Source organism: Cryptomeria japonica, chromosome 3 (genome assembly GCF_030272615.1).
Source record: "Cryptomeria japonica chromosome 3, Sugi_1.0, whole genome shotgun sequence".
NCBI classification, from domain to species: Eukaryota; Viridiplantae; Streptophyta; class Pinopsida; order Cupressales; family Cupressaceae; genus Cryptomeria; species Cryptomeria japonica.
Window position 1 is genome coordinate 89,403,167 of NC_081407.1, and position 12,365 is coordinate 89,415,531.

The 12,365-nt window shown below is 32.1% G+C and overlaps 1 protein-coding gene across 1 annotated transcript; it reads right to left on the reverse strand.

Moving 5' to 3' along the window:
- Positions 1 to 2,883: 2,883 nt before the first annotated feature.
- LOC131078600 (F-box/kelch-repeat protein At1g80440) lies at positions 2,884 to 3,981 on the reverse strand. The gene has a single exon (XM_058016344.2). It carries the CDS (start codon positions 3,979 to 3,981, stop codon positions 2,884 to 2,886), a length of 1,098 nt encoding a protein of 365 aa, XP_057872327.2.
- Between the last annotated feature and the right edge of the window lie 8,384 nt (positions 3,982 to 12,365).

The following is a 12,365-nucleotide window of genomic DNA, read 5'->3' on the forward strand; positions in this document are numbered from 1 at the left end:
TGCAAAAAATTGTGTTTGTGTCCCCATCTTTTAGCCAAATTTCTCGACTTTTGCCTCCAATATCTCCTCTTGTCAAAATTTATGTGTATTAATATTGGCCCATTATTCCCCTTTCTTTTTAATAGTTTTCTTGGTCCATGCCTTTTACAATCATTTCTTTGCTTAGGTTTTCCAAGTTTTCATCTAATGACTCCTTTTTCTCAAAGATATTTTCTAAATGTTCTTTGTTTCATTCCTTAAGACATCATTTTACATGTTGCAGCTTGTTTGAAAGAGTGAACATTCTGACCCATGTTGGGGACGACCTTCTACTCAGGATTTTTCAACAGTGGAAACAAATTCAGAGTCTCTAATCCACGTATTCTGAACTTGAAGGGGCATTTTTCAGATTTTTGTTCCTCTTGAAGGAGAAGCTGAATCAGAAAATGGTAAGAGACTAGGACCGAGAGGATGTTGCATTCACATAACAGTGGAAGGGAGCCCAATCTCCACTGTATAAAAAAGATCTAGTCTTTCAGCTTTATTGCTAAATCCTAATTTCACGGGCTGCAAAGAGACTTATAGAAGCATCTTTGACTGTCTCAAAATAGTTGTGGGTGAGACTGTAATAGCAACTGAATGTACCAAACTGGAGAGCTTGATTGGACCAGGTAGACTCCTTGTTTGTAAGGGTCAAGATTCTCATTGAAAAGATACATTCCATTTGGAGGTTGTATTCGTAAGGTGGACTGCATGGTTTTGGAAACCACTTCTTGTTATCTAGTTTGCTCATTGTCTATAAATAAAATGCTTGGGTTAGTATTAGGACATGCTATTTGTATGACAAGTACATGCTGCTGAAATTGCTCTAGAGTAGGGTTCAAGACATCATTCAACACAGTTGATACTCTCTCTGTGTTGTGATTGTGGTGATTAAATATTGAATAGTATTGCATTCTTGTTAGGTTTTTCCCAAACAAGTTTCGCAATGGTGATTGTCTTGTTATTTTACTGAATTTTATTTTAAATCCATGAAAGGGAGGGCATTTATGACTTGTAATAATCTTTGTTTGAGAAGAAGCTCCACATGTGTAAATCAGTTTTTCAGGTACAAAAAAATGACAACCACTTCAAGGATGGAGATTGAGAAGTTCAACAAATAGAACTTTGGGCTTTGGAAGCTCAAGATGGAAAATTTTCTTGTAGATTCAAATCAGTGGATTGTTTGGTTGGTCAAAATCTCACAGCAATGGCAGATGAAGACAAGGATAAACTTGACAACAAGACTAAATCTATCATTAATCCTTGTTTTTCAAATACAATGTTGTTGATTGTTTCTAAAAAAAGACACAACTCACAAGTCATGGGAAAAGATTGAGTCATTATTTCAAATATGTCTCTGGTGAAGAAGCTCTTTCACATATAGAAGTAAAATGGAGGTAAAGTCTTCTTGGGAAATAATGTCTCACAAATTCATTCACTGTGGAAAGATCAACTTGATGATCAGAGATGGGACAGTCAAAACTCTCTCTATTGTTTTGCATAGAGAAAACTCCAATCTCTATCAATAAGATGAATGATGCAAGTTTGCATGTTATCTTTAGCAAGGATAGTTTGACGATGGTCAAAGAAGCCATGTTGGCAAAGAAAGTTCATTTTAGAACTTTATTCAGTCTTGATGCTAGCACATTGAACGAATGTAACAGTTCATTTTAGAACTTCATTCAGACTTGATGCTAGCACATTGAACGAGTGTAACAGTTCATTTTAGAACTTCATTCAGACTTGATGCTAGCACAATGAACGAATGTAATAGTCCCATGGCCCTGAGATTGAGAACAATAAGTTGTCTGCCGAGAATACTATGTTAGGGCAAAGCAGAATAACACATTCGTGAGAACTATCTTAGAGCCTTGCAGTAAAAGTTCATGAGACACAGTGTCAGCCTTCTTCCTGCGTGTGAAGTTATTTCCTGGGTGCTCATTGAGTCACATGGTGGATGTGCTGTGGTCCTACAAGTCATTCAGGTAAATGATTCTGCAATGGTGAGAAGGCATCGTTTATAGAGGTCCCTAGTCCCTATAGACAGATGAATTTATCTTTCAGAGTTATAGTAATGACCATTTGACACTAAGTAAGCAGAGTTTAGTCAACCAGAGCTGTATAATGTTAGGTTTTGTCATTTTGAAGATCAAAAGAGTTTAATCCTCAACAAGTTTTAGGAAGGCTTAGCTAAGACCATTCCAAGCAAAAATCTTGTGATGTCAACTGCTGTTCAACTGGAATGATTCCCTCTGAGGAAGGTGCTGTTATTTTTATGAGCACCATTCCACCCTGGGGCCTGGTTGATTAAGTGGAGATCTAAAAAGAGAGCCTTGTGCTTTATATGAAGCTTCCTTTTAAAGTTTTAATCATGAGTTAAAAGTTTATTCATGAAAAAACATCACTCTGTTTTAAATTTAGATAACACAAAATAATGTAATTTTTGAAAATTCATAATAAAAAAAATCTTAAAAATGAATGAATTAAATTGAAAGATGGCTAAATTTACTCTCAGAAACAAATAATATTATTTTTTATATTTGCTCTAAAAATTCCGACAAATAATAATTCTACTTGTCAAACCAATAAATAATCTCAATAGCAATATAAAAAACATAAAAAAAAAATAGATGTTCTCATTATTTTGAACTTTAATAACTCCAAAAAAATAAAAATCTATTCACCAACAAATTCTCAGCATATATAGTTTTTTAAAATAATAGAGAGTTATTACTTATGAGTGCCCTAATGAAGTTACAAATTCAGGCGTGACTGATAATATATAAGACTACTTGTCGATATTACAAGGGCTTACCGTATGGCAAGAAATTACGAATTAACTGAATCCAAGCTCAAAAACAGTCAAAGATCCACTTGGGTAGCAGCATGTATAGCAGAACCCTTGAGGCCCGATAGTCTCTCAATGCCAACCCACTTGATTTCTCCTTCTGTCTCATTTGGAGGTGCAAGCATATAAAAACTTTCAATTTCAATGGGATCCCATTTGTTCAAAAAGATTTTATGGCCAACCACTACAGCGAAGTTAATTATCTCACAGTCTTCCGTTGGAAGAGGCCCTACAATGTGTAGCTTGTCTTGGCTATAGTCATATTCAATCAATCCCCTACTAGACAAACAATGCAAGCGTCCAAATACACTTAAGAAATGCATACTGTTGAATCTATTCTCGAGAGTTTTCCAACTTCTCGTGTAGGAATCAAAAACCTCAAAAGTGGGCCAAGACGGCTTGCCCAGTACATAAAACTTGCCGTCAGCAAAAACACCTCTAAGATCCTCCATGTAGGTGTTCATGTCGGGGAGACGATGCCACTTGTCCTCCTCCACATTGTAAACTGAAGCGCTACGGACCGGGTTGTAAAACCCGCCGTACCCTCCACCCACATAAATCAGTCCCCCGTGCTCATCCGCTGCGGAGGCAAATCCAGTCTGCCATCTAGTCATTTGAGCGCCCTGCCGCCATTTGGAACAAGAAAAATCGTACAACCATATCCAACTCCTTGTATTTTCGGCAACCATATCCGTCAACAAAACTAGTTTTTGTTTCACGAAATAGCAGCTTAAGATGCGGAGAATATTTGCGGGAATAGGCGGTAGATTTTTGCACGAGTTCTTCTGCATGTCGTATAACGCTATTCTCTTGCAGACGCCGTTTATGTTTTGGAGCATACAAATCCGTTGCTCGGAAATCTTCAAAAAATTTCTTCCTTGATAGAAGTGAGGGTTTTTCAATGCAGCGTTCCAGCTTTTGCAGACACGCCTGAGGTTGTGATGAGAGTTCAACTCCACCCTCAGCAGGCACTCCAACCAAATTTCATCTGGAAGACAAGGAAACAGAGATCCCATTGCAGAATATTTTACTTTAGACATAACAGAAACGTTGTATGTTAGTCCGAAAATTTCACTTTCAGGATCCGTAGCAGAAGGGTTTGAATCTCCCATGTCGTTTTTCGAATGTCTGATCTTCTATATTTATAGGCGTGTCTATATTTATAAGCGCGTCTCTATCTTTTTTCGAGTACTCAATCTTCCATTTTGTTTTTGATCCGTAATGTTGTGATTTTTGATTTATTAAGAACGTTTTTCGAATGTCTGATCTTCTATCAACAGGGATCCCAACATACCCTTGCGTTGCGGGGACATCCCTCATTTAGAAGCATATATTTAGTCTTCTTTTAATATCAAATTTTCTATATTTATCTTAAATTTTATTTTGTTTTTATAAACATCTATAAAACATTTTTTAATTTTAAAATGTAAATTATTAATCCATTTAGATATAGATTAATTTATTAAAAAAATTAATTATTAAATATTATTATTTTATATATTTTAATAAATTTAAGAGAGGTCTAGTTTTATTAACAATTCATAAAAGAAAAACAAACAGTGAAAAGATTTCCATCCTATTGAACTTGAAGAGTTCAACAATCTCTTCAAACATGGGAATTATCTCAAGGTGTGGGTACCTTATGTGAGATCAAACCTTCAGGTTAAAGGGCTCCCTTCAAAACTTAATTTAAAAAACTATTCCTAAACTATCAACTTTTCTAAGGGAAAGGGGAAAGGATATTTGAAAATGAACCTATGACTATATGGTGATGCACCCAATTTGATATTTCAGACCTAATCATTGATTTGACACACATTTCACAATTATTCGAGTGACCTTTTGCAAAACTTTAAGCATTTCATACATCAACATTTTGTAAGAAGGTTTGATTATACAAAGTCCAAAAGAAGGAAAGAGGGTTTTCATAGCTAACGACTAACTTTGCATACTACACAACTAACAACCTACATGAATATATGTGTTTTATTGTTCTGAGGTGCTTCAATTGAAACATCTATTCAATGATTTCATAAAACTCACAAGAATTAATGCATCAACTACTGGAACACACAAAGGAATAAGCTTCTGAAGGCAATGAAATTGAACTTCATTGATGAAAAGGTGCTTTTACAATGATGAACTTTGAAAAATATTCGAAATGTGCTTGGAAATTAAAGCTTGCATCTGTTGTTTCAGTCAAAACATGACCGAATCTGAGTTACAAGATAAAGTTTTTTACTTCAAAGAGCTTCAAAAGCTACAATGCTAAGTAGAAAAAAGAAGGCAAGAACTAACCTCAAAATAAAGCCTAAGGTTGAGCTTTATAGTTGCAACAACTTGCTACAACAAAGGAACATATGCTGAGAAATAAATGACAAGAAGAACATGTGTTACATTGAATTTACTTTTTCAATCTTCCTTGGGCATCCAAGTTGTTTGTTGCTATTTTTTAGCCTTCAAATCAGCTCCAAAAAGTGGTTTTTATGAAGACAAGTCTTTCCCAACTATTATCCTATTGATTAGGCTCTTTAATCAGCTCCTAGATGCTTGGGAAAGGCCTTGGAAGTTGTCAAAATTGCCTCCTTTTAAAGCCTCTATTCAAAATGCAAGTTTCCATTTTGAAGAGAACTTTAAAAGTTGTCAAGTGAAAATACAAGTTTCTATTTAATATTGTAATAGAAGTAATAGGGGAGAGGACCCAATAGTTGTGCACCCTAACTTTGCGCTTCTCAAAATCTTACGTGGAAATTTCAAGTCACTCCCAATTTTTTACAACAAGTCACATGCTTATAACTAAGGTTTCAGGGCCACATCATCAACTATGGTGCCACATCAGCATGTTTTTTCTCAAGGTGTCCAAAACAGCCCAAAAAATAAGTGAGACCAATAGTCGTGCAAAAGAAGCACCTGTACTTGTGCAACCGATGTGGCACCATGCATGATTGGTTGCTTTTTACAAATAATGGTACATTTCATAGCAATAACAACTTTAAAGTCAAAATTATTGGTACAATGTATTGTAATTATTAATATGTAAACACACAAAAATTGATATTTTATGTTTCCAACAATAATTTTTATTTGTACTATTATTGGAGCAAATAGTATCAATAACCCTCACAACTATTCATACATGCTCAACTATTGGTGTTCTTCCCCTAAATATAATATATAAGTATATAAGATTTTATTTTATGTAACTATGTTGTTTGAATTAATTTTATATAATTTAGAAATAGAAATAGTCAATGTCATTTGACTTATAATTGAAACTTAAAAATATATGTGTTACACGTTAAAATTATATGTATTGTAATTTAATTTTAATTTTGATGTTGAGAAATGAGATTGTATTAGAAATAGTACTAGCATATATACCTTAAATTTTAATTTAATCTATATAAAGTACACCAAGAGATATCCTTCTTGAGGCGCCTATTTGACTTTAGGGTGTAAAATTGATTAAAAATAGGCTCCTCGAGAAGGATATCTCTTGGCATACTTTATATAGATTAAATTAAAATTTAAGGTATATATGCTAGTGGCAGTGGCACGGCACAACATGGAAAACATAAAGTAAATCATTATATTATTATATAGTATCTTTTTATTAAAATAAATCATATTATAATATTATTAGGTGGAGATCTATGAAATTTTATATATCTATTTAGACTATTTTTAATAATATATATTTGTTGCAAGATCAAAGTGAATACTAAACTCTAAGATATATTTAACTTTACTTAATGGCAACTATTATGGTTATGGTTAGCGTCAGTGTTATGGTCGATGATAACGTTTACATCATGGTTTGGGTTAGGGTTATGACAATGGTTAGGGCTTATATCATGGTTAGGGTTAGCATCAATGTTAACGTCTGGTTTTGGTTTAGGATTATGGTAAGGGTTAGTGTTAGGGTTATGATTATGTATAGGGTTTACATCAAAGGTAGGGTTAGGGTAAGCATATAATTACAGTTAGGGTTAGTGTTATAATTATAATTGGGTGTATGGTTAGGATTAGGATTTGATTTATGGTTATGTTTTGGATTAGAGTTAAGGTTAGTATTATGGTCAAGGTTATGATTAGGGTTAGGGTTATGATAATGGTTAGGGTGTATATCATGGTTAGGGTTAGCATCAAGGTTAGGGTTTGGTTTTGGTTTGGGATTATGGTTCGGGTTAGGGTTTACGATTATGGTTAGGATTATGATTAGGGTTAGGGTCCAGTGTTAAGGTTAACTTTATTGTTAGGGATACAATTATGCTTAGGGTTAACATAAGTTAGGGTTATAATTATTATATTATTATATAGTATCTTTTTATTAAAATAAATTATATTATAATATTATTACATCATTATATAGGAAAGCTTGATTTTAAGGTCAAAGTTAAGGTTTAATTAGGGTTATGATTAGGATAAGGCTTGGTGATTGTGAGGGTTAGTATTAAAATAGGATAAGAATTCAATAAGGGTTAGGGTTCATATTAGGGTTCGATTAAGGTCGAAGTTGTAGGTAGGGTCTATTTCTATGTTTAAAGTTAACTTTAGGGTTAGGTTAGGGTTAGCATTCAATTAGAGAGATTAGAGTTAAGGGTTAAGGTTATAGTTAATTAGAGTTAGGGTTCAAATATGAGTAGGGTTTGATTATGGTAAGGGTTAGATTAAGATAAGAATTCAATTACGATTAGAGCTTAATTAGGGTTAGGATCAAGTTTAGGCTAGGATTTAGTTATGGTTAGGTTAGGTTAGGGTTCAAGTTGTAGTTAGGGCATAATTGTAGGGTTATATTTAAATTTAGGGTTAGGTTATGGTTAGATTTTAATTATGGTTAAATGAAGCTTGAAGTTTAGGATTAGGTTATGGTTTAGGGTTCAATTAGGTCTAGATTAGGGATATTGTCAAGGTTAGGGTTTGAATTAGCTTTATGATTCAATTACATTAGGGTTACAATTAAATTAGGATTAAAGTTTAATTAGGGTTGGGGTTTGGGCTAGAATTCTATTAGGATTAGGGTTCAATAAGTGTTAGGGTTTGGATTATGTTAGGGTTTAATTAGGGTTAGATCAAGGATGAAGTTGTAGGTAGGGTTTCATTTTATAGTTAGAGTTATACTTAGGGTTAGGTAATGGTTGGAATTCAATTAGGTTTATATTTAATTTTAGTGTTAGGTAATGGTTTAGGGTTATGGTTTGAGTTAGGGGTTAGTGTTAGGATTAGGATTAGGATTATTGTTTGGGTTTACATCATGTTTAGGGTTTGGGTTAGGGGTTAGAGTTAGGATTAGGATTATGGTTTGGGTTTACGTCATGTTTAGGGTTAGAACTATGGTTAGGTTAGGGTTAGGGTTTATTTTTATGACAAGGGTTTAAATAATGGTTAGGGTTAGGTTTAGGGCTAGGGTTAGGGTTTAAATAATGGTTATGTTTAAGTTAGGCTAGGGTTAGCGTTAGGGTGTAGGGTTAGTGTTAGGATTATAATTAGGGATACGGTCAACATCATGGTTAAGGTTAGGAATAGGGTTAAGGTTAGGGATACATTTTGAGTTATGGTTAGGGATAGATATTGGAGTTAGGACTAAGGATTATTATTATTAGGGTTAGGGTTTTGGGTTATGGTTAAGTAAGAGTTAGGGTTCAATTATGCTTAGTGTTTGATTATGGTAAGGGCTTAATTAGGATCAACATATGGGCTTAAATAATGGTTAGGGTTAGGGTTTAAATAATGGTTATGTTTAGGTTAGGCTAGGGTTAGCGTTAGGGTGTAGGGTTAGTGAGGATTATAGTTAGGGATACGGTCGACATCATGGTTAAGGTTAGGAATAGGGTTAGGGTTAGAGATGCATTTTGAGTGATGGTTAGGGTTAGGTATTAGGGATAGGACTATGGATTACTATTAGGGTTAGGGTTTTCATTAAGTAAGAGTTAGGGTTCAATTATTCTTATTATTTGATTATGGTAAGGGCTTAGTTAGGATCAAGGTATTAGGTAGATTAGGGTTAGGATTTAATAAGGATTAATGTCCAATTATGATTAAAGTTTAGCTAGGGTTAAGTTTAGGGCTAGAGTTCAATTAGTGCTAGGTTTAAATCTAGGGCTATGCTTCAATTCTTGTTAGATTATAGTTTAACTTGTAATTGGTGCTTAATTCTAAGGTTGTAGCTAAGTTTAGGGTTAGGGTTCAATTGGGTCTAGATTAGGGTTTAATTATGATAAGTGATTGATCATAGTTATGATTAGTATTAGAATTCAATTGGGGTTAGAATTGTGAGTATTATTCAATTACTTTAGGCTTAGGGTTAAAATAGGATAAGGGTTTGGGTCACTTTTAATTCTAGTGTTCGAGAAAAGTTTAGGGTTCAATTAGGGTTCAAGTTTTAGGTAGTGTTTAATTCTAAGGTTAGAGTTAAGTTTCTAAGGTTTAGGTTTCAATTATGGTAAGATTAAGTTTAGGGTTAATATTATGCTACAATTAAGGCTAATATTGTAGTATTATGCATTCATAAAACATATTATCTATTTCTTATGAAATATTAATAAAAATCTTCATTGCTATATACAATTTTTTCAATAATTCTATAAAATAAATACCTTTAAACATTGTTCTAATAAAACTAAGACATTTTAAAATAGCTTAAAGTTTTTTTAAATTAAAATTATTTGATTTAACCTTTTAAATTTTTTATAATTAACATAAAAAAAAAATTTGACCTTTCTAAATTAACAGTCTTATGTTATTTTTCAAATATTTTTATAACTCAACTAGAATAGAAAAATCACATGTAAATGATAAATTAGAAACTTTTAATACTAAATATTTTTATATCTTAAATATTATAATATTTGTGTGTGTACGCAACTTTGTTTTTTTGAATTTAGAAACATTATATTTTTATAATTGGAATTTAGAAAAATAGATTTTTCTTACCTTTCTAAATTGAAAATTAAGATTCTTTCATTCCTTTTTTTGGTAAAGTTGTTTCTTTTATTTTCAATATTCCAATCCTTTTTAATCTTTCTAAATTGAAAGTTAGATTCTTTCCTTCATTTTTAATCTTTTTATAACAACATTCCATGTAGACAGCAATATCTTAAAAATTTAACAATAGCAACATTCAAATATAATTTATTATAACATATTATATAATATTAATATCATTATATTGATATTTATATATTTTTATTTTTATCAAATATATCACTAATTATATAATATTTATATTCAAAGAATATATTATTATTAAATTCATATAATATTATTATATTATATTGGTCAAATGATATTATATTATTATTAGTTATTTCAACCGTACATGGCTAAGACATGAAATATCTGTATGAGGATTCAGTCAATATTAACAAAATTATAAGACTGGATTCTTACCACTAGTCAAAATATAAGAGATAATGATTCTATGTAACAAACATCATAAGAGATGTTAACAAAATTAAATTTAATAAATCAATATTAAGAAGTAAATAATATGAACAGTTATTTATGCAATCTAATAATGATAAATTAATTTTTTAAGTAAAAGTGTGCAAATGTATTTTATCATAATATCGATAGATTGATGGGCTAATTTAACAGTCCCAAAATCCAAAATAATTAATAAAATATATTTTGACTGTATTATAAACTTTCTACAGACCACATGTTCTAATTTGTTATTAAAATCTAAATAATAAACATTTATTTATCTAGATTAATTAATATTAATTTGTTTTATTAAATAAAAATCTACATAAAAAAGCAAAAGAATTGTGTCTTGAGGGCTGCATTAGCGTTCATCATTGCGAGTCCCATATTCTTCTACAGTTGAAGGAGACCATTGGGAGACTCCATTCAGATACCGGTTTCGTTCTTTCTTTTCCCATTCATTTGTTTCTCATGGCTCTGCATTCCATCAATTTTTTTCATCATATTGTTCAAGTTCATTCAAATTCTATATAAATTCTTCATAAAGTACAGGAAACGCAAATCAACAGCCTTCAGAAGAGTAGGGCAGATAGCTTACCAGTTCTTGTAATTGCAGTCAAATATCATAGATAGGTTTGTTACTTGTGTTTGAATCTGCATGCAAATCTTGAAACAATCAAAGAAGTCAATGATTTACAAAATGAAGGAATCTGCTGGTTCAGGGAGATTTATAGTCTACAATAAGAATAAACAAAGGGAAGATCTTGCAGAAGCCACTAAAAATTGCATTGAATATCCACTCCCATGCTGAAGACGAATATAAATTAAATCAAAATGACATATAGGAAGACCAGTGCTTGAATATGAATCCCACGCTAAAGAGGATTATAAAAAATCCAATAAATTTGAAAACCAGAACCCCAAAAATTAAGGAGTAAACTTATCATATGCAGCTTACCAGTTCACATCCACAGGTCACATGGAACATGGTATTGTAAATATATGTTATCATAAACACCCATGACACGCAGCAAATATTTTGAACCAAAAATGTAGAGCATAGAGCGGAAACCCCAGAATATGATGTGCTTATGGACTGTAACCTGTATTTCAATCTTTGCAAAAAAATATTTTGGAAACAAATCATTGGTAAAAGAATGCCAAATATCTTTGAATCCAATGACTGGCAAAAAGAATGCAAATTCATTTTAAAAGACCAATAGTGAAGATGAAACAGTTAGTCTTCCACCGTCGCTGTAGTTATGAATGAAACAGCTACAGCTGGCCTTTCGGTGCCATGACTCCATTGCAGTTACGAATCTAACCTTTCACTACCATTCCAGTTAATGGACACAATATGGAAAGACTCTTGGAATTCCATATGTTGTAACTGCCCTTTCTTTTTTGTTTCACGGATGTGTTGACATTGTATAGGACGCCTCTCGGCGTAAAAAAAAATTATAATGTTATTTAATTATATTCCATTTATAAGTGATATGGTATTAAATTATATGAGGATATCATTAACTTAATTATAAAATTAATTTTAATATTACTAGCACACCTATATTTCAAAAAAATATAAGTAAAGTACGTCGAGAGATATCAAGCTTTGAAAAATGCAATATTTATATATTCAATGATAAAGTATGATTTATCATAATGATATTATAAAAAGGAATTAGAATTGCTTTGTTAATCATTCATGCAGTAGTAATTGTTGGAATCAAGGAAACTTTAAACCACCGAAAGCATAAGCATGAAAGTGAAATGCAAAAACACAAAACAACCAACCACAAAATCATAACACCAAGATTTTTATGTGGAAACTCAAATGGGAAAACCACTGTGGGATTTGAACCCACAATATTATTCCACTATGGCCAGTAGCAAAACAATATTACAAAAGGGGAATGCACTTGCATTCAGGCCTACTGCCTAGAGCTCACTGCTCAATACAAAAATAGGGCTACAACCTCGAAGGAAGGCACATTGCCTTACAACTATTTATAAAATATTACAATAATAAATGAACTGGTAAATAGCATATGAATATGCTAGGAATTAGTTT